Source organism: Lithobates pipiens, unplaced genomic scaffold (assembly GCF_037356315.1).
Source record: "Lithobates pipiens isolate NorthernLeopardFrog02 unplaced genomic scaffold, aLitPip1_a1.2 Scaffold_25, whole genome shotgun sequence".
Classification (NCBI taxonomy): Eukaryota; Metazoa; Chordata; class Amphibia; order Anura; family Ranidae; genus Lithobates; species Lithobates pipiens.
The window spans coordinates 183,982,446-184,010,059 of NW_027507787.1; the positions used below are offsets into that span (position 1 = coordinate 183,982,446).

Consider the following 27,614-nt stretch of genomic DNA (forward strand, 5'->3'; position numbering starts at 1 on the left):
GCCCAAACTCCTAAAAATGGCCGTTTATGAGGTTCAGTGTGCATGGAGCCTTAACAGACCAACGATAAGCAAAAAGACATTCATTGTTGGATTTTACATACACTTTCGTTTAGTAGTATTATTTTAAAACCAAGCACTGAAGCTTTATAAACTTAAGAAAAGTGACTAAGCTGCTCAGCTTGTATGGTGTCTACTGTGCAGTCAGTATTCACTTCAAACCAGATCTTCACTGCATCTGATCACCACAAACGGAGAACTCTATTTAATATTTGTTTTAATATTCAAAGCTAACTCTCCTATCCATTCATGTCTCCATGCTTTATTTTGTTGAGAAATAACTTTGAAAAACACCCCCCTTGAATTTCTGCCCATGGATATCTTGAGTAAGAGCTAATGATTCATGTAGCAATTACTCCCTGGAATCCATCTGCCCTTAGCTCAAGCATGCATGCAGGCAAGAAAACAGGAAGTAACTGTAGAAATGTAAAAAAAAGAAAAAAAGTTTTAAACAAGTAGGATATACTTTCCTTTCTGTTTACTACTACTTGCAGCATAAGGATTAAAAATAATCAACGTTGATTGGGAGAGTGAAGTTCCACTTTAAGGGTGTACTCACACTGGCAAATTTAACCATGCCCGGGCATGGTTCACCCCCTTGGTTCAGTTTTTGCGTGCACTATGTGTGCTCAGAACCACTCAGAACTGTTCAGCGTACCTTGCCTAGGACCACTTGGAAGAGGTGATCCCAAACATGGTTGACTCAAGGTCTGGAACAGTTCGATTCAGTGTGAGTACAAACCATGCCTGAGCTTATCGGAATCTGACAAATTACAGTATGCAGTTTTTGACAAGTCCTTTATTTAAAAAAAAGGGTGTAATTTGCTTTTGACATTTTTTTTTTTTATCTGCCCAACAACAAATTGCCCAAAAAAAGCATAAAACATGCAAAACGCAAATTGCGGTAAAATCACGTGTGCAAAAACGCACAGCGAAAAGCACTGCAAAAACAGATCAAAAGCAAACTGAATTGGACAATGATTGTCTGATGTTTCAGGTACTTTGAGGTTGATGTGTTAGTAAGGTTGCACAATATTATGTTATTGCACCATACTGATCATTTGTTTCTCAAAACTCTTCTTATTAAATAGTTGGAAATAACTGCAGAATAATAAGGAAAACAGGAAGTAAGAGTCTCTCCATTTACCATTCTTAATTTGAAATGTACTTGGATAGCTCAGAAATTCCAGCAAGAGGAGCCTGGGGTTTCACACCCTCCCCCAGCCCAGGCTCTGGCCAGCTGAAAATCCATAGCATAAAACTCATATGACTCTTGTTTTGCTTTTTTTTTTGCTTGCAAGGGGGCATGCGTGCTTCTCCGAAGTCTATACGTCACATGTGTCAATGATAATTTTTTTCCCCTCCTCTTAACACTGGAAACAATTTATGTCTAAGTTTTTAAAAGGAAATTCAAATGCAAAACAGATGTGGTAGAGCTGAAAAGAACACTTGCTGACTTGTTTGTTTCCTTATTCTTGCCTTTCACCTTGGTTTGGGCCCACCAAAGACATTTGCTGGTGATCAATTACAAATTTCTGCTAAATATCAGCTTTCAGTCTAGCATCTTGATGTTTTTATAAAAGCGGCATTAAGCTTAGGTACATAACCTTATATAAAATTCTTAGTCCGAAATTGCCCATGCCATAGTCCTCTATGGATAGGAGGAGCTTTGCCAGTACAAGATGCTTGTATTGTAATACAATAGAAATAGAAGGCTGTGCTTGGCAGATTTAACTTTCTGAAAGCTAAACAGTAGAACAAAGTTAGACAGCGTGTGTGTCAACATCTACGTGGGAACCACATGTCCCAGAATGGTACCGGTAAATCCAACATTTTGAGCTGTCTCCAGAACAGGAAATCTTCCAATAGGGATGTTTCTTAACCTTTTTTTTAGGCAGGGCACAGTTTAAAATTCTGCGCAATCTTGAGGCACCCCATTCTAAAATGTAAACACCAAACTAATAGTTTTACATAATGCAGCGGCATCTACGCATGTAAGACACATGACATCAGAGGTGATTTGTTCTTACAAAGCATAAATACCATTGCACAATGGTACTGACTAATATTCCAGTATTTCTCTCCCTCACTTGGCTAATGTTACCCAAGTCCTGACAGAGAGGGACAAACGGAAGGGAAAACAAGGATGTCATCAGGCACCCAACTTCATCCTTATCAACCTATGATGTCATTGATTGCTAGTTTGCTCGCAGCTGGCCTGCACAGTTCGACAGTTTCACAGTTCCCTTTGTAATGCTACACAAAAACAAAAATCCTCCGCTACTCTATTCAAAATTAAAAAAAATAAAAATAAATTAACCTTCATTCTGGATAAAGCAGGGAAAGTTTTCCTCCATCCATTCTATATAGTGCAGTTAGACAGATCTCCCACTGTGCCTATTGTATTTTGACAGCTGCATCAGCTGTCAAAATACCTGAACATTTGCATCTGATTGAATGTAGCATCTTTTTGGTCACCAGTTTTTTGCCCAGCTCCTTCGATTTTTCAATCCAGGCTTGTGGCCCACCCACAGGGCCATCCACAGAAATTTGTAAAGTGTATGGCCAACTTTATTTACTGTCAGAACAGATAGTGCCCAATAATCTCACCAGCAGGAACACATCAAAAACAAAAGCACATTTCTAGTAGTGTGAGAAAGGGTTTAGAATCTCTGACAGTGTTTTTATTTCTGTCTGTGCCTTTCTTTCCTGACAACTGCTCTCCTCATTTCTTGTAAAGGTGTCACAGGGACAGGAAGTAAGGAAAAATCTTCCTGATTGGGTCACAGACAAAGATAACACAGCTGAAATTTTTTACTCCTCTCCACTCTATATACGATTAAAAAAGCAGGTGTAAAACTGATCATACACAAACTGAATGGGAAAAAATTCCATCTGTGGCTAGCCCTGGTGGCACGCACCCAGCTGTCATCCTTTGATCTGATCATTCAAGGAGCGCATGGAAAATTGTCTGTCGAACAGCAGCGGTATCCAATAAAATTCCATCTTAGTCCAGAACTACCTGTGCCTAAATCTAGCTATCGGCACTTTATGCACCAGTCGCTATGGCAATAACAGATTGTGGTAGTTAAGTAGGTACACCAGTGCTTAGAGTGAGGCATGTCTATGCTGGGAAGTTGTTATGGATGTGAAAGCTTCCCACAAAGGCCTCTATCCCTTAGCCCCATTCAGTTATTAGCTTGGAGATTCTGTGGCTCAAATCTAAATGTTAAAAGAGACCACGAATACTGGTGATTACATGGCCCAAATTTGGCAATACTCATATTTGGGAAATAACTGAGTGACTAGGTGGGCGGAGCCAGGTGGGGAACTGAGAGACTAGTTTCCTGTCAGGTCCCTCATATTTTTGACTGACAGCTGATGGCAGTGGATGCGTGCAAAATTTACTATTGGACTAAATATCAGCTGTGGAACCACCCACTGCTGTGCCTTGTTCAGTCAACAGCAAGAAAGGTCTAGTGTGTCAGTTCTCCATCAGGCTTTGCCCACCAAAACTCTCAGTGTGAAGTAATGGGCACAGTGGCTGGGGAGGGAGCACACTGAGGAAGAAGTGTCCAGTATGGGCAATCTGACCTCAGTGCAATGCTTGACAGGTACATGAATCCGGCACAAGCATTGACAATTTTGGTGCAGTAGCCAAATTAAATTCTAAAGGGTGTCCCTTTATAAATTATGTCTTTATAGACTTTGCTTGCACCATTGCTGTGAGAAATGTATGCATATCTGGTTTTAGTGTAACAAAACTAGCTGTTTTTTCAAAGCCAACCAAAACTATTATTTTATTTCTGATGGTCACCAGTGGGTTGAATCACCTGCAGCTTCATTGATCCTTTAGTTGAGAACTGTATTTGGTGTATAACCACACTCAACCACATTTTACTCAACACTGTAAAATGACAGTTGGCATCTAAAAGTCTGAATCAAATTGGTTGCAATTAGTCTCCAAGCCGTTGTGTTTAGCCTATTTATGGTGACAAGTGAGGTTAGGAAATGGGTATGTAGTGTACTACCACCAGCAGTGTTCAGTATTCACTGTTGATCAGAATACAATTGGTTAACATTTGTTTTAAGGTAGACCATTGAAATAAATGTGTTACCAAATGTTCCAAAAATCAAATATAGTCACAAAATTAGCACAGCACATGTTGCCAGGGTGCATTGAAAATAAATATCAGTGCATGTAATGTGTGTTATGGTATTGAAACACATAGATGTAAATGGGTCCTCAAATAAATATCTAAAATGTATTAATGAATTTTGACAGTTGTTCAAGCTCATCTTGCATATAATACATTTTGTTGTATCTTCTATGTAATCATTATTCTTCTTTCACAATCTTTTTAATGCTGCTCTTTTGGAAACACTGAAGTCTGGATGTCCAGCTTGTGTGAGATTCCAAAGGCTGAACCCAAAGGTACAATTCTGTGTGCAGTGATTCCCCCAATTTCCTAGTTTGTTTTGAGAAGCTTGAGTGCCATATTGTGTTTTGTGTTTTCAAATATTTCCATTTTAATATCAGGAAGGCAGCCAAGCATGGTGGCTCTTCTTGGTGAGTACATTATCATGCAAGCCTCTTCTCACTGTAGGCTTAGGTAGCGCATGAAGCATTTACCAGGCATTAATAGGTATTTAAAAACTTTTATATAAAAAAAAATGGAAAAAGTAAGGATAGTAGCCATCATATGTTTTTTTAGTTAAAGAGAATCCAGCTGCTCAGCTGCATGCCAAGCCAATCATAGCCACGTAGCTAATAAGCTGTGCTCCCATGTGTTTTTTCAATTTTTCATATTTAATTGGAGGATATCTTTAACTATTACTAATCTGACTGTTGACAATATGCTTTTAGAAATGTATCTGTTGATCTTTGCATGGTCAAATGCACAAGTGGTTTAGGCCTCATGCACACTGGGTGCTTGTCCAGCACTTTTAAAGCCCCATACACATTATCAGTTTTTCTGTTGAGTTTTTCCTTCAGGTTTACCAAAACCATGTAGAACAAGGGCCTGCCCGATGGCATACGAATTGAAACTCCTAAGGTTTGACCTCATATTATATGGTTTTGGTAAATCTGAAGGAAAAGTGTATGAGGTTTAAGTGTTTTTTCCCTAGCAGGAGAAAAGCAGCATCAAAAACGCTCCTAAAGCTGTATTTTTACAAACGTGTTTAGGTGTGCCAAGAGCTTGGGCATTTATTAAGTTCATTAGCCAGAATATTAATTTATTCTGGCCATTGAAATAAATGACTACCCAAGCAAGCTTTCAGGCACATCAAGAGTTTTTTTCTGACAAAATGCTGCTGCTCCTGAACACACTGGAAGTATTCTTTTTTTCTGCCTGTAAACACCCCTGCCTCTAAATGCCTGTAATCACCATGGGGCTAATTTGCTAAAACTGGAGAGTGCAAAATCTGATGCAGTGGTGCATGGTAGCCAATCAGCTTCCAGGTTTTCTTGTCAGAGCTTAAAGTGATTGTAAAGTCCCATTTTTCTTTCGATAAAAATAACAAACATGTTATACTTGCCTCCTCTGTGCAGTGGATTTGCACAGAACAGCCTGGATCCTCCTCTTCTCGGGTGCCTCTTCTGTGCTCATGGCCCCCTCCCTCCTGTTGAGTGCCCCCACAGCAAGCAGCTTGCTATGGGGGCAACCGAGCCTAGTCACAGCTCCCTGTGTCCATTCAGGCACGGAGCCACGACCCGGCCCCACGTCCTCTCTTTCCTGATTGGCTAGCCAACTTTGACAGCAGAGGGAGCCAATGGCGCCGCTGCTGTGTCTCAGCCAATCAGGAGGGAGAGTTACGAATAGCCGAAACAGTTGTGGACATCGCTGGACAGAGAATGCATAGAATGCATTAAGATAAAAAAACCTTCTGATTTTACAACCCTTTTAATTGAACAAGCTGAAGTTAGAAGCTTGCTACCATGCAGAGGTGCATGCAGTTTTGCATTATCCAGTTTTAGTAAATTAACCCTTATGTGTGCACAAGCACATAGGCTAACATTTAAGGGACATATAGAGGCAGAATAGATGCCTCTAAAAGTGGCATCTAAAACGCCAGTGTGCATGAGACCTTAACATTGAATTGGAGCATGCTTTTTTGCAGTGTGGTTCATTTATGGTTGTACATTTTTTGGAGTTTGCTGTGAGAGTGTTCCCCAACCAGGGCCTTGTGAAAATCATTTGGTGATTTCCCTTTTGATACTGCTCAGGTGCCTTTTGGCCCTTAGGGCCGTTAATACCAGGTGCATTGGGCAGTCTCCCTAAAACATTGATAAGGTGAAAATCCCCCATGCTGTGGTGTAATATGCTGAAAAAAGTATGTCACATAAGATTTTTTTAAGCACATCGTGGTGCAATGCAATCCACTTCATCGCACAGCCTAAAGCCAGTAAAAGTTAAATAAGTGTCACTTTTTGACATTTCTTGTTTCCATAAAAAAAGAAAAAGTGAACAGTGAGATGTGCTGTTTGCAGCGCAGTGGTACAGCTGCCTTCCAGAGCACACAAGTGGTAGTGTGTAATGTGCTTAAAAGAGAAGTATGGACAACATTTTTTTTCCCCATAATCATACTTACCTAGGTGGATGCAGCATCAGTCCCTCGCTGCCTCTGCACTGAGAACCGAGCCATCAAACACCACCGATGGCTGGATTCTCCCAGCTCCCTGAGCAGAGAGCTGCTGCCTGTTAAAGCGGGAGTCCGCCGTTTTTTTTTTTTTAAAAGCCAGCAGCTACAAATACTGCAGCTGCTGACTTTTAAAATAATGACACTTACCTGCCCAGCGCACCCGCGATGTCGGCACCCGAAGCCGATCTCTCGATCGTCTCTCAGGTGCTGCCGCCGTCATCTTGGGTATGGGAATCAGGAAATGGAGCCTTGGGGCTTCATTTCCCGGTTCCCTACTGCGCATGCGCGAGTCGCGCTGCGCAATAAGGATGGTCCCCGCTGTCTCTGGGATCCATGTGTTTCCCAGCAGACAGCAGGGACCTTCGGAAAGGGGCGTAGATTCTGCGGAAAGGGGCATAGCTTCTGCAGAATCTACGCCGGAAGTGGGTGCAGATACCTGTACTGTACAGGTACCTGCACCCCCCTCCTCCCTGAAAGGTGCCAATTGTGGCGCCGGAGGGGGGGAGGGTTCCAATGAGCGGAAGCTCCACTTTAGGGTGGACCTCCGCTTTAATAAACAGCTCTCCTGCTTTGCTCCTCCACCCTCATTGGAGAGCTGAGTTGTGGAGGGGCTGAGATGGCCATCAGTCCAGGCACCTGGCGGATCCAGACTCCCAGAGTTGGGATGATGCCGTGCATGAACTGATCTGTGTGACCAAACGGGTCACAGAAGTGCAAAACTAATTTCACTCCTGTGATCCATAGGAGAAGTCCAGCCAAACAAGCTTTGGCTGGACTTCTCCTTTAACCACTTTCAGACCGGACCATTTTGCTGGTAAATGACCAGAGGTCTTTTTACAATTTGGCACTGCGCTGCTTTAACTGGTAATTGCGCGGTCATGCAATGTTGTACCCAAACAAAATTTGCGTCCTTTTCTTCCCACAAATAGAGCTTTCTTTTGATGGTATTTGATTGCCTCTGCGATTTTTATTTTTTGCGATATAAATGGAAAAAGACCGCAAATTTTGAAAAAAAATGATATTTTCTACTTTTTGTTATTAGAAAAATCCAATAAATTCAATTTTAGTCATACATTTAGGCCAAAATGTATTCAGCCACATGTCTTTGGTAAAAAAAAAGTCAATAACTGTATATTTATTGGTTTGCGCAAAAGTTGTCACATCTACAAACTAAGGTACGTTTTCTGGAATTTACGCAGCTTTTAGTTTACGACTGCCAATCTCAGTTCTTGAGGTGCTAAAATGGCAGGGCAGTACAAAACCCCCCCCAAATGACCCCATTTTGGAAAGTAGACCCCCTAAGGAAATTGATAAGTGGCATGTTGAGCCCATCGAATATTTAATTTTTTTGCCTCAAGCGATTGAATAATGACAAAAAAATATATATATTTTTTTTTTACACAAAGTTGTCACTAAATGATATATTGCTCACACATGCTATGGGCATATGTGAAATGACACCCCAAAATAAATTCTGCTGCTTCTCCTGAGTAAGGGGATACCACATATGTGGGACTTTTTGGGAGCCTAGCCGCGTACGGGGCCCCGAAAACCAAGCACCGCCTTCAGGCTTTCTAAGGGCGTTACAGTTTTGAAGGCCATAAAATGCCAAGATGGCACAAACCCCCCCCCCCCCCAAATGACCCCATTTTGGAAAGTAGACACCCCTAAATTTAGGGGTACACTAGTGAGACTAGGTAATAAATGGCGGGTGCCCTGAAACTATAAAAAAAATAACTAACCAACCAGCGTCACCTGTAACAGTTATATGGTGATCACTGGTGAAAGGGTTAACTAGGGGGCAATCAGGGGGCTTTATGCGGTAGTATATGGGGGTCCCTGGCGCTATAAAAAGCTGCGGCGAACCTAAATACCTACCTGCCTAACTAGCGTCACCTGTGACACTAATACAGCGATCAGAAAAACGATCGCTTATTAGGCTGGGTTCACACTGGAGCGATGTGGGAACGCCACGAATGCGCGGCGGGTTCCCGCATCACATGCCTCCCGGCGGCAGTTCACACTGCCCTATGCGAACTGCTGGGAGTGTCAGTGAAATGTTAATGACACCCCCAGATCAGTTCGCATATCGCAGTGCGATCTGCAAACTCGGATCGCATGGTGTGAACACCCATGCGATCCGATTCTGCTGCGGACCAAAAAAAGGGTCCCGTGCGAGTTTGCGGCGGGTGCGGCGGGTGCGACACGAATTCAGCCATACTATCTGTATGGCTGAACTCGAATCGCACAGAGATCGGATGTGATTTGCACTGCAGTGCGGTGCGAATCACATCCGTTCTCATAAACCGCTGCAATGTGAACCCAGCCTTAGTGACACTGGCGACGGGGGGTGATCACGGGGTTAAACCTTTATTGGGGGGGTTAGGGGGGTACCTTAGAACTAAAGGAGGCTAACCCTAACTGCCCTAACAGTTATTACAGTCACAAATGACACCCGCCGGGTGATCAGGGGGTTAAACCTTTATTAGGTAATAAATGGCGGGTGCCCTGAAACTATAAAAAAATAACTAACCAACCAGCGTCACCTGTAACAGTTATATGGTGATCACTGGTGAAAGGGTTAACTAGGGGGCAATCAGGGGGCTTTATGCGGTAGTATATGGGGGTCCCTGGCGCTATAAAAAGTTGCGGCGAACCTAAATACCTACCTGCCTAACTAGCGTCACCTGTGACACTAATACAGCGATCAGAAAAATGATCGCTTATTAGGCTGGGTTCACACTGGAGCGATGCGGGAACGCCACGAATCCGCGGCGGGTTCCCGCATCGCATGCCTCCCGGCGGCAGTTCACACTGCCCTATGCGAACTGCTGGGAGTGTCAGTGAAATAATGACACCCCCAGATCAGTTCGCATATCGCAGTGCGATCTGCAAACTCGGATCGCATGGTGTGAACACCCATGCGATCCGATTCTGCTGCGGACCAAAAAAAGGGTCCCGTGCGAGTTTGCGGCGGGTGCGACACGAATTCAGCCATACTATCTGTATGGCTGAACTCGAATCGCACAGAGATCGGATGTGATTTGCACTGCAGTGCGAAGGGGGGGTTAGGGGGGTACATTAGAACTAAAGGGGGCTAACCCTAACTGCCCTAACAGTTATTACAGTCACAAATGACACCAATGCAAAAAAAAAAAAAAAAAAGCAATTGGTGTCACTGTGACTGGGGGGGCAGGGGTAATTGGGGGGGTGATCGGGGGGTAAAGGGGGGGTGTGAGTGTGCCTGGCATGTTCTACTGTATGTGTGGTGTGTTGGTGCAACTCACCGAACCTCTCTCCTCGGTGCCGGAACGAAAAATACCGACACGGAGGAGAGAATACATCACTTCCTCTCCTGTGTTTACATTACAGGAGAGGAAGTGATGTCACAGAGGATTTCCATTCGTCGAGAGCGATCGCGAGGGGGTGGCCATGAATGAATGGCCGCCCCCTCATCCCGGATCGCTCTCGAAGGAATGCCGACCGCCGCAGGCACCGGGGGGGGGCCCGATCGGGCCCCCCACCCGCGGGCAGGCAGGGACTTATATATACGCCCATATGCCTGCCCGTGCCATTCTGCCGACGTATATCGTCGTGCGGCGGTCGGCAAGTGGTTAAGCTGCCGTAGCCACATCAATAAATATGTAAGAAATATTTATGCCTGAAAAAAATTGCTAGTGCTGCCAGAGATGAGGTGTATCCTAAGTGCAGGAAATTGGCAATAGATCTCCATGCTTTTGCTTATTGATTTAAAGTGTTACTCAACCCACAACAGTAAAATCAGTCTGTATATGCAGTCAAGCATGCTTGTTATACTCACTGTGAAACCTTATCCCTCACATTGTGTAAAAAGACTGTTTGATCCTGTCTTCTCTGATCCTTTTTGTTCGTCCACTGTTCCCGATCCATCTCCTGATAAAACAAAGCATTTGGAGTCACTCTGCACATGCTCAGTTTGATGTTTATAGCTAGAGAGTTTGTTTTTTTCTTGGGAAGGTGCAGGTACACAATCAGCACTGTCCAGACAAGGAGGCAGGGGATTTGCAGCCTCATAGGACAGTCAGAGTAGAATGAAAACTCCCCCTACAAGCTTTAACCAGACACTGATAGAAGTCTCAAGACTGCTATATACTGCTGATGAGAAAATATATTTAGCAGTTTACATTTACTAAAATAATTGCATTTCCATGTTCTGTGTACTGTGGGAGACCAGATATAGCGAATGCAGGTTCCTGGGTTTAGTAACTTTTTAAAGATAAGGCTGGTAGTGATAGCATATGTTATGGTAGAATTTATATATTTGAAAGTAGAAAGCGCAAAACAAAAATACAAAACATGTCTTTATTATGCGATAGACACCAACAGGAGCTTTGAGTCCTGGTGGTGTACAAATGATCATACTTGACACATGGGAAAGCATCTTGTTCCAAATACATTCTGGAATTATTGCAGTTGCTGCAGATGTCCATCGTGAGAAAGCTCATTCTTTATACCCAAAGGGCATTATGTCTTACAAAACAAAAACTTTTACTATAGTTTAAGGAAAAAATAGAATTAAATTAAAATAAAGAACAAAATGTTTCCATAGAATGAATATGTGAGGTGTGCATTTTGTTCTTTTTATATGTAAATCATTTTCAATGCTTTCTATTTGGTCATCAGTGCTAGTGTGCAATAAAAATCACAGGGCTGTGGCTGTTATGATCTTGAGACCACTGAGAATTCATTCTATGTGAAAGTATTTGCTATATGGTTATAAAGTTGTTTCCATACAGGCAGAACACACATAAACTGTGAACTGAATTGAATGTTTTAGACAATTTGAAAAAAAAAACTAAATGTAAACAACTCCCTTAAATTAAAGAAAAGTCACAACCACTTGTGTGAATTTTTACATTTTAGTTCACACTTGCAAGGAATTGTAGTTGCTGTGTGTGGCCAGTTTTCAATGTGTTACAGTTGAGCAGGTCTGAACCGGAAACAAAATAGTCATTATTTAGCTGATGCGTCACAATTCTTATACAGTACAAAATAAGTGTTTACGATCCTCGCTCTCTTTACAATAGTAGCACTTTGAATTAACCAGTTCCCGACCTGCGCACGACGATGCGTACGTCAGCATAATGTCACGGGCAGGCAAACTGGCGTACAGTTATGTCCAGTTGAAATTGCCGCCCTGCCACCGTGTGCACGTTGGCATGTGCACGTGCCGGTCGGGACCCCCGTGAGTCCGGTTGGACTCGATCGCCGAGGGGATACCTACGATCGTCTCACGGGGAGGCTGAACAGAGAGATGCCGATGTAAACAGCATCTCCCTGTTCTGCCTAGCAACAAGTGACACTGATCTCTGCCCCCTGTGATTGGAGCAAAGATCAATGTTCACTAACACCCCCTAGGACACACTTAACCCCTACACTGCCACCCCCTGGTTAACCCCTGTCATTTACACAGGAATCAGTGCATTTGTATAGCACTGATTGCTGTATAAATGACAATGGTCCCAAAAATGTGTCAAAAATGTCCAATGTGTCCGCCATAGTGTCGCAGTCACAATAAAAATTGCTGATTGCCTCCATTACTAGTAAAAAAAAAAAATATTAATAAAAATGCCATAAAACTATCCCCTATTTTGCGCATATTTTAATTTTTTTTACCAAAAATATGTAGAACAATACGAATGGGCCTAAACTGAGGAAAAAAAATTTTTTTTTATATATTTTTGGGGGGATATTTATTATAGCAAAAAATAATGCGTTTTTTTCAAAATTGTCGCTCTTTTTTGTTTATAGCGCAAAAAATAAAAACCACAGGGGTGATCAAATACCACAAAAAGAAAGCTGTATTTGTGGGGAAAAAAAGACATCAATTTTGTTTGGGAGCCACGTCGCAGGACTGCGCAATTGTCAGTTAAAGCGACACAGTGCCGAATCGCAAAAAGTGGTCTGGTCTTAAGCCAGCAAAATGGTCCGGTCTGAAAGTGGTAACTTGCCGTACAATTTTTTTCCTTGGAACTTCCCTTTACTATGTTTTTCCCATAGCCAAAACAGAGAATGAATACCACCTAAATGAGGAAATGCTTGGTAGTCACCAGGGTCACTAGAACTAGTGTCCCCATTGAAAAACTTGCCCTTTATTACTTTTCTGGGGACAACCCCAAATTTGGGGATTTTCTATCACTTTCCCTTTTGGTTATAATGGTAAACGTAACAAATAGAGAGGGTGCATCTCCCTAACGGGGGGCATAGACAGCAATAAAAACTAACACGTGTGCTAATCCCTCTCCACTTTGTTAAAGGCTTGCCTTTAGTTATACTTCAAAGGGGTTGTAAAGTCAAAAGCTTTAAACAGTAAACATAAAAAGCCTTCTGTGTGCGGAAGCCCCCCTCGGCCCCCTCTAATCCTTCCCTGTGCCAATCAGGAGTGAGCAGAGGCAGGGCCGGGCCACGGCTCAGTGTCTGAATGCAAGCTGCTTGCTCTGGGGGCACTCGACAGGAGGGAAGGGGCAGGAGCACAGAAGAGGGACCCAAGAAGAAGAGCATCCAGGCTGCTCTGTGCAAATCCACTGCACAGAGCAGGTAAGTATGACATGTTTCTTATTTTTATAGAAAAACAAGACTTTACAATCACTTTAACATACCACCAAGCATGCGGTTTTAGAGAACCTTCTTGATTTGCATACTAGTAGCTCCTTCAGCTTCTAAATCTAAATTTCTCCAAGGTGGAAATGCTTTTGCCCAGTGATAGGTGGCTTAGTTACCAGATATTGAATTGTTTGCGTGTTAGTTTGGTTGAGCAAATTTGCCCCTTCTTGGAAGTTTTGGTAATTTTTTGGAGGGGGGGGGGCAGTTTTTTCTGAAAATATGATTACATTTATTAATTATAGCACTGACAATTTACGTGGCACTTTGTATACTCTACATTCACAGTAGGCCCTTCCATGAAGTCAATTAGTCTACCAGCATGTCTTTGGAGTGTGGAAGGAAATAAAAAAAATGCAGGTAACCCACAAAAGTACAGGGAGAACGTGTAAACTCCATGCAGATGGTGTCCTTGTGGGGATTCCTGTGTTGCAAAACAGAGCGTTACCCACTAAGCCATTGTGCTGCCCGATTGGAAATTTTCATGTTTCAGACAGGTTTACTTTAAGCCTGTTGGGAATTTATGTGGTGAATTTCCCACTGTTTTGTACGTTTCATGTGTGCCCCTGCCAGGACCCATGGTCAACATCATATGTGAAGTTTTGTTAAGCAATCAGGAGCTAGTTAGAGAGGATTATTCCTAAATTATTATTGCAACTGGCTGTAACTTTTTATCATGTATGATCATGTGAATTGATTTTAGAAGACCACGTATTCTAATAAGTGAAAGTATTTATTACATATTCCAGGGTTTCTCTTCTAAATTATGGCAAGCTGAGTGGGATACTTGAGATGTGGACAGAGTGATCCATCTGTTTGGCCATGCATATACATTCTATCAAAGGGTAAGGCTGGGTTCACACCTATGCAAATTGGATGTGGATCTCCCACATCCTATTCGCATAGGAGGAGATTGTGACCGGCTCCATAGAGCCATCTCCATCTCCGCAGCGCCTCCAGTGCAAATTGTACAGGAGCCCTGTGCATCTTTTTGTCTGTTTCAGGTCGGAATTCAGCCCAAAATTCAGGCTGAAATCGGACCTGAAACAGTGAATGGAGATGCACCAGACTACTGCTGTGAGCCGCTGCGTGTTCTAGTGTGAACCAAGCCTGAAACCAAGCATCAGCAGCACAGCCCTAGTGGGCTGAACAGGCGATTCAACAGAAATAGAATGTAGGTTTACTGGTCCCCTTTGAGACCATTGTTAAAGAAATGGTCCCCCATTTATCCAGTACTTTCCTATATCCTGGAGTGGGGTCCTTTAGAATTACAGTAGCATCTGCTTCACTTGTTTTTTTGTTTTTGTTATCCATGGCAAATGATTAGATCTGTGTGCATTGGAGTATTTCATATGTTTAGTTAGAGGAGGCCAACTAGAGCCTCTGTTTAGCACAAATCCAGTCATTCACCACAGCCTATGAAAAAAGAGCCACTGGAAATCTGATGGACCCTATCACTGGACACAGGTTGGTATTTGCAGGGGAGTGAAAGGGGAAGTCAAGGACCTTTTAAAAAAAAAAAAAAATTACAGGCCGCTTGCAAAAAGACCAGCATACATTTTAAAGTCTATATTTGATGTTTGATCTGCTTTAAAGAGACTCTGTTACTTTAAGAGAACCAAGCTGAATATAACTGCAACAGTTTTCAGCACTTTCTGCTTTGCCCAAATGCAATCTCTTTTCAAAAGGCAAAGTTCTGGTACTTTTGGGTAGTGCCAGAGCTTACCTGCCTCCTGCTATTCTAATTGACAAGTCACTATGACGTGCTGCCTCACTCGCCAGTAACTTGCCAAGTATTCAAGCAGGAACAAGGGGCAGGAAAGTTTCAGCTGTCAGACAGGTCTGGCATTTGGTGAAGCAAAATGTACTGAAATCTGCAGCAGGATGTCTGTGCTTTATACTGGTCATTAGGGATGGGCTGAACACTCCCCTAACCCAAACGCCAAACCCCACTGAAGTCTATGGGAGCTGAACAGGAAGAATCAAAAGTGCCCATTTTGAAGGTTTATATGCAAGTAATTGGCTATAAAAGGGGTATAGGGGTCTGAGTATTGCACTGGGGGACATGTATCAATAATAAAAAAAAAAATGTAACCACTTGCTGCCCGCCATATAGCAAAATGACGGTGGCAAAGTGGTTTCGATATCCTGACTGGTAAGTATAAAATGGAAATTGGGACTTTAAATGAAGCACTTGTATAGTGGAGGTAAATTAAACCATGTTTAAATTTCACCATGGAATGTTTATTAATTATTAAATGTATAGACAATAAAAACTATCAATTCCATATGCATATAAAGGCGTAGATATGTTATAGGTGTGGTAAAAAAATATATACCGTATTTATCGGCGTATAACACGTGCCGCCATAAAAAAAAACGCACCTCAAGTTTAAACTTAAACTTACATTTAAATGTCCATCAATGCAGCCTTGTCAGTGTCCATCTGCAGCCTTGTCCATCATTGCAGCCTTGTCAGTGTCATTTGCAGCCTTGTTCATCATTGCAGCTTTGTCATGCAGCCTTGTCCATCGTTGTACCCTTGTCAGTGTCAATTGCAGCACTGTCAGTTTTATTTGCAGCTTTTTCTTAAAAAAACAGCGCCGCCGAGATAAAGAGACGGACGTCCTGTGTATCTCGGCGACGCTCGGTAGTTTTCGGCCACCTTCGGCCATTCTCGCTAGCTTTCGGCCGTACTCGTCAGCTTTTGCCCGCTCTCAGCCGTTCTCGGCGGAATGGCCGAAGGTGTCCGAAAGCTGAAGAGAAGGGCCGAAGGCGGCTGAGAAGAGTCGAAGATGGGCGAAAGCCGCCCAGAGGCTCAAAACTGTGAAGGATCGGTGTATAACACGCACCCGCAATTTTCCCCTGATTTTAAGGGGGAAAAGTGCGTGTTATGCGCCGATAAATACGGTACATACAACAACGCATGATTCTGATAGTAAATAGATTAAATAGTATAGCATAATGATGCCCATAACAACATGCCTGATATCAATAAATATACCCACATGGTAAGTATGCATCCACTAAATAGAAAAAAAGTTTTTTTGGTATATAATTGAAGGAATCACATAATGGTGAAGTAGATATGGTTCCATGTAAGATGTAGCTGGAGCATCAAATCAAAAGCTCGACGCGTTTTGTGGATGTATCTCCACTCATCAGGAGTGTATATAGAATATATATAGAAAAATAATGAACCATACTAGTCATATAAAAGAGTATATAGGTAAATGAAAATTTAATGCGTATAGATGGTTAGCCAAAACACACTCACCAACCCAGTCAGTGAGTGCAATGCGTGATGGTGGGCGCAGGGTGGGCCAGGAGCATGATCTCTCCACAAGAGCTGAGGCGGTATAAATATGGATGCGATATCGGGCAGAGTAGGAGAATACAAAGATATGACAGGGTGTCTCCAAGAGTAGAGATGTATTATAGTTGTTGAAACAAACGTATCTGGGAACAAAGTATTAAATGTGTGTGTAATTAATAATATTAATATTTTATTAAAAATAATTAATAGTGAACCCAGTAGGTTGCAAGAGGAGTGATGACGTGTATCAGAATAGTGCAAAAATGTTAGCGTCTGAAAGTGAATAGCATTGTGAATAATTTACAGGTTGGAAAGGATGAAATAGAGGTCTCACTAAAGTTGTGGGTACTCTGACGGAGACTCTTTACCATGTGATTAGCCATGTCCAATCACGACTGATCACGGTGTAAACAGGACAAGCCGTTGATCGGGTTTTCCTCACTCGCATCTGTCAGAATTCCTTAAAATATAGTGCCTGGGGGGGGGGGAGGGGTCCCCTTAATGTGTCTGTGAAGTGGCGCATCTGTAGCATGCATAAAACATGATACAGCAAAAATGAAATTTCTAAAGAAAAAAGCAAAAAATGTGTCAAATACCATTTAAAATGACTCACGGTTACAATTGCCGCCACCTGGCTATTGAAAAAATTAAGGAAAAAAAGGAGTAGGGTTCCCCCCAGTCCATACCAAGCCCTTCAGGTCTTGTATAGATTTTAAGGGGAACCGCACACCAAAATGTAAAAAAAATAAAAAAAATGGTATGGGCCCCCCCCCCCCAGAAAATCCATACCAGACCCTTATGCGTGCATGCAGCCTGGCAGGTCAGGAAAGGGGAGGGGATGAGTGAGTGCCCCCTCATCTCAACCATACCAGTCTCTGCCCCCCCACCCCAATGCACCTTGATGGGGACAAGGGCCCTCTTCCCGACAACCCAAGGCTGTGGTTGTCAGGGTCTGTGGGTGGGGGCTTATCGGAATCTGGAAGCCCCATTTAACAAGGGAGCCCCCAGATCCCGCCCCCCTATGTGAATAGGTATCGGGTACATCATACCCCTATCCATTCACTGGTATGGATTTTGGGGGATCCCACACCATTTTTTAGTTTGACGTGCCTGGGGGGGGGGGGGTATGGTATGGACTGGGGGGACCCTACGCCATTTTTTTCTTTATATTTTTTACCGGTGTTCTGTCAATTTCTCCAACTAATCAGAAACTCCGACTACTTAACTTCCAGTTTCTTTAAACTAGTAGTGGTTGGAGTTTTTGACATATTGGTGGTTGGACAGAACACCTGCAAACAAATATAGTCCGGTGTAGGATATTATGAGCGGAGATAATTACTTCGCTCCGATACTAGCCAACAAAATGGCCGCCTCCGAAGCGGTGACAACTTTGTCCTCAGCCGCTGTGCTGTTAAAGCAGCGCAATCTTCCTGTACTGGACTCAATGTGGTTGTCGGTGTTGTGTCCAACCGCCAGTTTGTCAAAATCTCCAATTACTAAGGGTTTAAATAAACTGGAAGTGACGTGGTTTGAGTTTCTGATGGGTTGGAGAAATTAACAGAACACCAACACTTTTTTTTTTAATTTTTTTTTTTTTAATTCAGCTGTCTGCGGGGAAACCCATTAATTGCTGATGACTCATCAGTTGTTAAGGATGCCGCAGCCAGATTCCCTGCCCTGCTGCTTAACAACCAGCTTACACTGGGTCCAAAGCTTTGCCTAATCAGGGCGCAGATTGCACTGTGCAGCACTCAGTGCATTGCAGAGTGTTTGTCAGAGCAAACACCCTGCAAATTCAGGTGTTCAACAAACGACCGAACAGGCAAATGTTCAGCCTGAACTCATGCTCAAGCCAAACCATTCGCCCATCCCTACTGGTCATCAGTATTTTGTTTTCTTCAAGAGACTCTTTAACCGCTCCCTGCCCACCCAGCGTCTTATGACGTTGTCGAGTTAGTGATATCTGTGATATCTGAATGATGCCTGCAGTTACAGGCATCATTCAGATATCTTCTTTTTAGCCGGATTCCCTACCCCGCCTCCTCGGCTGGAAAGCGGAGATCTTTTTTATTTTTTTTTATTTCAGGCTTCCCAGCCTAGAGGTGAGATCTGGGGACTTATTGACACCAGATCTCACTGGAGATGGACCTGTCACACACTATTCCTATTACAAGGGATGTTTATATTCCTTGTAGCAGGAATAAAAGTGAATCAAATATTTTTTTTATAAAAGCAGGCATCAAACTAGAAAAATAAAAGTAAAATTAACAATAACAAAAAAAAAATTTAAACCGTCACTGTCCCCACGTGCTCACTCACAGAAGCAAACACATATGTAAGTCGCGCCCACATATGTAAATGGCATTCAAAACCACACGTGTGAGGTATCGCCGCAAACGTTAGAGTGAGAGCAATAACCCAAGACCTCTTCTGTAACTCAAAACATGTAACGTGTAAAAAAAATTTAAGCGTCACCTATGGGGATTTTTAAGTACTGAAGTTTGGCGCCATTCCACGAGCGTGTGCAATTTTGAAACGTGACATATTAGTTATCTATTTACTCAGTGTAATATCATCTTTCACATTATGCAAAAAAATTGGGCTAACTTTACTGTTTTTTTGTTGTTTTTTAACGCAAAAAATAAATATTAAAAGTTGCAATTACTGCCCTTTTTTCTCTAGGGTCTCTGCTTAAAAAAACATATATAATGTTTGGGGTTCTGTGTAATTTTCTAGCAAAAAAATATGACTTTTACATGTAGGAGAGAAATGTCAGAATTGGCCTGGTAGGCAAGAGGTTAAGGTGTATCAACAAACTGAAGAGCTTTTGCTCTCTTGAAGGTATCAGTATGCTATACATGCTAATGTGCATTGCAACAGAGTATTTTTGACTCCTAGTGCTGCTCTCTCTTCTCCTAGTCAAAGTGTCGCTATGTAGAGTATTACAGAAGGGTTATATTCGAATGGTATTAAACCAGAAAAGATTGAATACATTTCAGCTTACCAATCATTATATGTGATGGCGTTATTAGTTTTCTTTTATAGGTTTTTTTCTCTCTCTGTGTTCCTGGATTAGAGTGCCTCCACTCTGGATAAAGGAGGACAGGGGCACATTTGAAAAGCAGCATTTTGAGTCTGGAGGAAGGGGAGTGTTAGATGCACTAGCAGATTTAGATACATCAACAAATTGAAGCCAAACTCCAGCTAGCACTGTATAAGCAGTTACAGCAAATTGTTTTGTTCCTTTTGGATGGTTTTAAATGACTAAGGCCCCCTTCACATGGGGCAGAATCTGCTTTGTTCAGCAGGGGATATGTCCACTCATACTCTGGGCGGTAAGGTGTAAACAGCCATCCAATCCAATCTGTATAGACGGAGGGGAAAGGCTCTTAGTTTTTTTTGGTTTTGTTTTTAGCGGACCGAACTGGAGACGGGTGGGTGGGTGTAAATGAACGCAAGTTTGTTACACCCGGTGGTCTATAGGAATACATGGACCACCCAATCTGGTCTGCCTGAAAAACTGACAGCCCAGTCTAATTGGATCACCCGTGTGAAAGGAGCCTAAATACATAAATATAAGCTGATTATTGTAAGCAACCTTGTCAGTGGTAAATGGTTTGACTCTACCATATAACTGCTACCCCTGCAGGACAAGTTGCTTTGTTGAAAAACAGACTTACTGGCCAGATTACCAGATGAAAATAAAAGAAAGAAAACATAAAAAAAGAAAACAAATGCAACCATCACATCTAAGAACTAGTAAGCCACAATATAATAAATATAATATATATAATAAAAGTTAGATTTTGGGTTTAAAAAACAAAGGATTCGCCCTGGGACTTTAAATGAAGTGGGTACTGTTTCCGCCAGTAAACATAACAGTAGTAAATATAGTATATGGTTTATTCAAATACAATTGTTTACATGCATAAATAACACCAACAGTTGCCAATTAAAAAAGATACATAAACAAGGAATATTGGTACATAAATGTAGTAGTAGTCATAGTACACGGGCATCATACTACCCAACTAGTTTTGCAAGATCCAGCTCGCTCTTCAGGGGTGGATGTTTGTAAACCCTAAAGATTTTGGGTTTAAAGTGGATATAAAGGCTCAAGGCTTTTTTTTTACCTTCATGTGCATGAAGGTAAAAAACTTCCTGTGTACAGCAGCCAATCCCCCAACCCCCCCTCCCCCCCAAATAGTTACCTGAGCCCTATCTCGATCCAGCTATGTGCACGAGAGCAGAAGCTCACCATTGTCTCTGCCTCCTCATTGGTTGCCATCCCGCTACTGTCAGTCACAGCCAGTGAACCAATTAGGAGAGAGCAGTCTGAATGGACAGACATAGCAGCGGCTTGGGAGCTAGCCTGCTTGGGTGCCTCCATAGCAAGCTGTTTGCTATGGGGGCACTCGGGGGGGGGGGGGCGGGAACGCTGGCAGGGAACCCGAGAAGAGGAGGATTGGGGCTACTCTGTTCAAAACCACTGCACAGAGTAGGCAAGTATAACATGTTTGTTATTATAAAATAAAAATCAGCCTGTAATATCACTTTAATACTACTTTAAATATAGATATATTCAGGTACTTGCACTAGCTGAATCCAAAAATTATAAAAAAAAAAAAAACATTAATTGTTCTTTTTTATATCTGCCTGAAGGTCAGCTATAAAGATTTTGTAAAGAATATAAAATTGCAACAATTGGTGTTTTTCAATATCTGGCAAGAGTTCAGCTTTACATTGAAGTATTTTGCTTGCCACTAAAGAATAAAAAGAAAAAAAAGCAGAAGCATGTGATGGATGTGTTACATTTTAATATGTACCTATTAAAAATAAGACAAACTGCAAGACTCAATAACCATTTATTAGATGGATACATACCTAAGCTAAGCCTGAGACCTGAAAGCTGGTTTATGTTTTATATAAATTATTCTTTATAGTTAGTGTTTTTTATATGACACCCATTTTTGTCTTTGTATTTCTCCAAATAAGAACAAAAGCATTTGTCTGCTGTGTAATACTGTCCAAAGTGTTATTTTCTAACTAAAGGGGTTAATGTGACTGAAATGTGAAGGACTTCTGCAATATATCTATATATATGGAAAATCCTCTTAGAAAGAATCTGGCGCTGTGACTTACGTCTGCTGGTTGAAGTAAACAGTATGCAGCCCTTCTCCTCCTCCTCCTCTTTTCTCTCTATTCTTCCCCCTCCTCCTGCCTGTTCCCTCCTTCCCTCCCTCCTTACTCAACTTTACTCATGTGTTTCTGTTTAAGAACTCCAGTGCAAATGAATATGATTGGTGTCTACAGTCCTCTCTTGACTTCCAGCTGGAGTCATAGGAGAAAGCGTTTTTCCTTGCTCTGCAGAGCTGTTTACTTTCTTTATTAGTTTACATGGGGTTGTAGTCGCTATTTGAATCTCTCTGCAGTTCTTTTTCATCCTAAATCCTTGCCTGTCATAAAGATTTGAAGGCTGTAAAACAACCAGCTCCAACATGCGGCCGTATGACTAATCCCCACCCGGCTTTCTTCTATTTTCTTTTTTCCTGCTACTTCTTTCGGCAAATGTTCCTCATTGCTGGTTTTCTGAGGGCCAGAAAGGGATACATCTATATGGCAAGCCCTTTGGACCTGTGCTTCAAGCCAAGATTGCATTCTGATTGGCTAAGATCTGCAGACAATTTGGCCTATCATGAATCGTATGGACGTAGGTCGTTCTCGCGGAGCGATGGCTGGAAGTTGGCTCACGGCTTGCTTTTTCCCTTCCCCAGGTGCTGACGGAAATTCAGAACCCATGATTCTGGAACAATATGTAGTTGTGTCCAACTATGAGAAGCAAGAAATTTCTGAAATAAGTCTGAAGGCCGGAGAGTTGGTGGACGTGATAGAGAAAAATGAAAGTGGTAAGATTTCTTTGATTTATTTATTCCCTTAAATCATCTCTTAATACTTATAAATATTTTGTTTCCGTGCCCCCTCCCATCCACAAAGCTGTACATTAGCTGCATCTGGTACTGAACTTGGCTCAGAAGTTAAAACGTTTCCCAGTTAACATGGGCAGCGAGCCAAAAATATTGCCTTGCCCTGTAAGAATGTCTCCTATAGCTTATTTATGTATAAATGAATTTGCATGGCCTTTGTCACAAATGGGGCAACATTAGGATGTCCACATGAGTACTAGCTGCCAGGACTAAGCCTTTTCCTGCCGCAGGGTTAAAAAGAGCTTCAACACACAGGCCCATTACAGACTTCCAGTTGTTGAGGAATTACAGGTTCCCTACTGGCACATACTATATACCTATTCACAACAGGGCAACAGTAGGTAACCCTAATCTGTTTCTTCACTGATTAAAGTATGCAAACCCAATGTTTTGTCACTTCAGCATGCAGTCTATTTTGGACCAGCTGGCAGAGCACGTTGCAACTTGTAGTTCAGAAGCTCGAGGCCTGCAGGTTTCAGAAGCTTTTGGGACTGATTGCTGGTTACTGGAGCAAAGGACGACTCACAGTAATCAAATTTGTTCTTATTTTGTAACCTGCAATAGGAAAGGTTATGTGTAGTAGACTATATAACTCTTCCTCACTGTTTTACCTTGCAGTGCAAGCTCACATTGCAGGACCTGTCATTTTTTGGGTATTGGACATGACTTTCATGAAGCCAGAAGGGATAACTGGTATTTGTGATACACGTAGCAGTTGTATTTCCTACTCACAGGCCTGCTAAACTAATTTAGTCAGCACAAAGCAAAAGTGATGTATATTATTTTTCCATTACAGATTGTCTGGGGGTAAGCGATATAAGAAAAAGCCTCTCTGATTGGATGGTATTGTGTATGTCCAACCATAGTTACATAAGCAAACACAGCAGCAGTTCCGGCAGCATCTTTAGTTAATAGTATGTATGTTTACATTGAGATTGTTTGTCTTTTGTTGTCTAGCATGTGTACCGTACCATGCACTGTACATTTTGCAGGCTGCTTTGTTAGGAAATGCTGCTTTGTATCACTGTGCATGCTGCAGGCATTCATCCAGAGCTCCTGCAAATGTGGCAGTCTGTCTGGGAGATTGTTTCAGTGTTCAGTTTTTCTTTCCTGTGGTTAGGATGGAAGCAGTGGGTGGAGAGCTGAATTCAGAGTGTCAGCAAACGTCTTAGCTAGCTGTTTTAGAGGAAAAAAACGTTGGAAGAAAGATTTGGCAAATTGTTCTGTACGCCAAAAGCCAGTATTAACTGAAATGCTATTGCCATTATGAAGATCTAAGTTTGTTTCTTGCTGTCTTGTATGCAAACAGTTGTTGTGCAAATAAAGTTTTGCTTGTACTGGATTGTGAAAGTGACTTGAATATTTTATTATATAAGCAGCATACTTGGTACACTACATCCCAGTCTTATGACCCAACTTGCATAGTTCATGTCTGATGACACAGTCATGCATAGCTTATTTCTTGCATGTTAAGTCTTGGATCCTGATTTTTAAGAATAAGGCCGCGTACACACGCGCGGACTGTTGGCCCAACTTTGTCCGTCCAACAGTTTGAGCGAACAGTCCGCTCAAACTTAGCATGGACGGACATGGCCACACACGACGAACGAACAGTTTGCTGAAACCGTGCGCGATGACGTGAACGGCACGTACGACGGGACGCAAAATACGACGTCCTATACACTGCATTATAACTTTCGGCTTGAAAATCCTTTCTGAGCATGCGCGGAACTTTGTTTGACGAACAAGCCTACACACGGGCGGACTGTTCGTTGAAACAAGTTTTCAGCAGGCAGTTTTTCGGAATTTCCGTAAAACCTTGTCCGTCCAACTGTCCACTGAAACTGTCCGCTGAAAGCCCACACACGAGCGGACTGTCCGCCCAAACACTGTTCAGCGGACAAAGTTGGGCCAACAGTCCGCGCGTGTGTACGCGGCCTAAGAGTTGCTAACCATTGCAGCCAACCCGTTTGTTTGGTTTTTATTTTACCACAGTTTAAAAGATTATTAGATTGTTGCCTTTGCCATTTTTATGCACTGTATATACTTTATTGTGTAATAGGGACACTGAAACGTATTGTATTTTACATAGTTACATAGTAGGTGAATTTGAAAAAAGACACAAGTCCATCAAGTCCAACCTATTTGTGTGATTATATGTCAGTATTACATTGTATATCCCTGTATGTTGTGGTCGTTCAGGTGCTTATCTAATAGTTTTTTGAAACTATCGATGCTCCCAGCTGAAACCACCACCTATGGAAGTCAATTCCAAATTCTTGCCGCTCTTACAGTAAAGAACCCTGTGTGCAGTCTAAGGTCAAACCTCTTTTCTTCTAATCTTAATGAGTGGCCACTTGTCTTATTAAACTCCCTTCCACTGAAAAGTGTTTTCCCTATTGTGGGGTCACCGGTATGGTATTTGTAAATTAAAATCATATCCCCTCTCAAGCATCTCTTCTCCAGAGAGAATAAGTTCAGTACTCGCAACCTTTCTTCATAACTAATATCATCCAGTCCCTTTATTTGTTTTGTTGCCCTTCTTTGTACTCGCTCCATTTCCAGTACATCCTTCCTGAGGACTAGTGCCCAGAACTGGACAGCATATTCCAGGTGAGGCCGGACCAGAGTCTTGTAGAGCAGGAGAATTATCGCTTTATCTCTGGAGTTGATCCCCCTTTTTAATGCATGCCAATATTCTGTTTGCTTTGTTAGCAGAAGCTTGGCATTGCATGACATTGCTGATCCTATCATCTGCTAGGACCCCCAGGTCCTTTTCCATCCTTGATTCCCCCAGAGGTTCTACCCCCGGTGTATAAATTGCATTCATATTTTTGCCACTCAAATGCATTATTTTACATTTTTCTACATTAAACCTCATTTGCCATGTAGTTGCCCACCCCATTAATTTGTTCAAATCTTCTTGCAAGGTTTCCACATCCTGCGGAGAAGTTATTGCCCTGCTTAGCTTAGTATTGTCTGCAAATACAGAGATTGAACTGTTTACCCCATCTTGCATGTAGTTTATGAACATATTAAATAGGATTGGTCCCAGTACAGAACGCTGGGGGACCCCGCTTTCCACCCCTGACCATTGCGTGTATTCCCTATCACCACCCTCTGAACTGGCCCCTGTAGCCAGATTTCAATCCATGTACTCACCCTTTGGTCCATGCCAACGGACCTTACTTTGTACATTAAACATTTATAGGGAACTTTGTCAAATGTATTCAACTGCATGAAACTTTTTGTGGAATTTGTGTACTGTTTAGTTAGATATTGTATTTTTAAGTGTTTCCAGGGATTTTGGGTGAACAGCAGGATTGTCATGTCCAGCTCTGAGTCAGTGAGTCAAAATATGCACAAGGAAAATGATGTGACAACTTGGCCAAGGTGTGAAGTTGACTTTGGGCAGAATTACTGTAGACAAGCCTCAATAATTGCCATATTTAAAGTGTATCTAAACCAAAGAACAAAATTGGAATATATTAGAGCTTACCAGTCTATAGATATAGTGGCTGTATAACTTCCAGTTTTCAGGCTTTTATTTAGCTTTATTTTTTCCGATCCTGCTTGTAACACACTTTCTGTCATAGGGTGACAATGCTCACTCACTGTACTGGATCTATGGAAGAGCAACATAGTTACCATGGGGCAAGAAGTGTGTTAGCCCCTGTACACACGGTCGGAAATTCCGTCGGAAAAGGTCCAATCCGACCATGTTGTCGGATAATCCGACCGTGTTTTGGCTACATCTGACTTTTTCCGTTGGAATGTCCGAACAACAAAGTTTGAGAGCTGGATATAAAATTTTCTGACAACATGATCCGATCGGACTTTGTCCGATCGTTTGTAGAGAATTCCGATCGGACAAAGTGCCACGCATGCTCAGATCAAATTACGAGACCAAAGCTATTGGCTACTAGCTTGAACGTAGTCCCGTCGTAACGAACGAACGTCATCACATTCCGAACGAACGGATTTTCTGACAACTTTGTCCGACCGTGTGTATGCAACACCAGTTTCGGACAAAATCCGTCGGAAAAAAATCGGACTGATTTTGTTGTCAGAATTTCCGACCGTGTGTACAAGGGCTTAGGGCTACAGAACCATTTCTTTCTCCTAATTTCCATAGCATAGGCGGTAGGTATTCAGTAGTCCACAGGGAGAACTTGGGAACAGTGCTTACTGATCAAGACTGCAGCTCAGGCAGAAAGCACAATTTTTGACAGGGTAAAGGCATTTTTTGCACCTAACGAACAGATATAACAAAATGCATTCAATATTATATTTAGCAGACCAAAAGGTAGCAAATAAGAGAAGTTTGTTGTTAGAGTTTACAAATGCCTACATGGAAGAAAACCTATGAAAAAGATTTGGATGTAAACAAACCTATAGTTTTTGAACTTTAGAGGAGAAGTATGGACAAAGCTTTTTAGGCTATAATTCTCCTATGGATCAGAGGAGTGCAGTTCGTTCTGCTCTCCTGTGACCTGTTTTGTCACTCAGTCGCTCCAGGCCTTTGGAAAGATCCCAACTTTACAGTCTGGATTCATCCAGATGCCCTGATCAGCAGCTGACTCAGCCTCTCACCTGAACCCCTGGGAGACTGAGCCAGCCACTCCCTCCCCTCCCCAGCCCAGCACTCCAGTGAGCACTGGAGGGGCAGAGTAGAGAGCCAGTGACTGACAGCTTTCTGCTCGGAGTGTAGGGGAGAACTGAGCGATCAGCAGTGTTTGATCGCTCAGTTCTCAGTGCAGAGGTGGCGGGGGACAGATGCAGCATCGGATCGATGCTGCATCTACCTGGGTGAATAGAAGCTTTTTTCTTTTAAGAAAAAAAGGGATCTTTCTGTCACTGTAATAAAAGTAAGCATCCTTTTTGAATCTTTTTATCAGTTTGTGTGTGCTTATAGGTTCTTTTTTACAGGTTTGATGAACTGTTTGTGAGAGGAAAGGCTACTGGGGTGTGTT

The 27,614-nt window shown here is 42.3% G+C and overlaps 1 protein-coding gene and 1 long non-coding RNA gene across 8 annotated transcripts in view; one reads left to right on the top strand and one right to left on the bottom strand.

Moving 5' to 3' along the window:
• Positions 1-10,614, bottom strand: part of LOC143930718 (uncharacterized) — a 53,572-nt gene extending 42,958 nt beyond the window's left edge. Inside the window, exon 1 of the long non-coding RNA XR_013262814.1 lies at positions 10,523-10,614. This is a non-coding gene — a long non-coding RNA (uncharacterized LOC143930718). The remainder of the gene's footprint in view (positions 1-10,522) is intronic.
• SH3PXD2A (SH3 and PX domains 2A) overlaps positions 1-27,614 on the top strand; it is a 472,602-nt gene that overhangs the window by 311,752 nt on the left and 133,236 nt on the right. For 3 of the 7 annotated variants that reach the window (XM_077455261.1, XM_077455259.1, XM_077455262.1), the window contains 2 exons: positions 4,448-4,492; positions 22,432-22,563. In XM_077455261.1, coding sequence (XP_077311387.1) covers positions 4,448-4,492; positions 22,432-22,563 — 177 coding nt within the window. Of the gene's footprint in view, positions 1-4,447; positions 4,493-4,608; positions 4,628-22,431; positions 22,564-27,614 lie in introns of those variants that run through there. The other 4 variants (XM_077455260.1, XM_077455263.1, XM_077455265.1 and 1 more) reach the window with 2 other exon arrangements.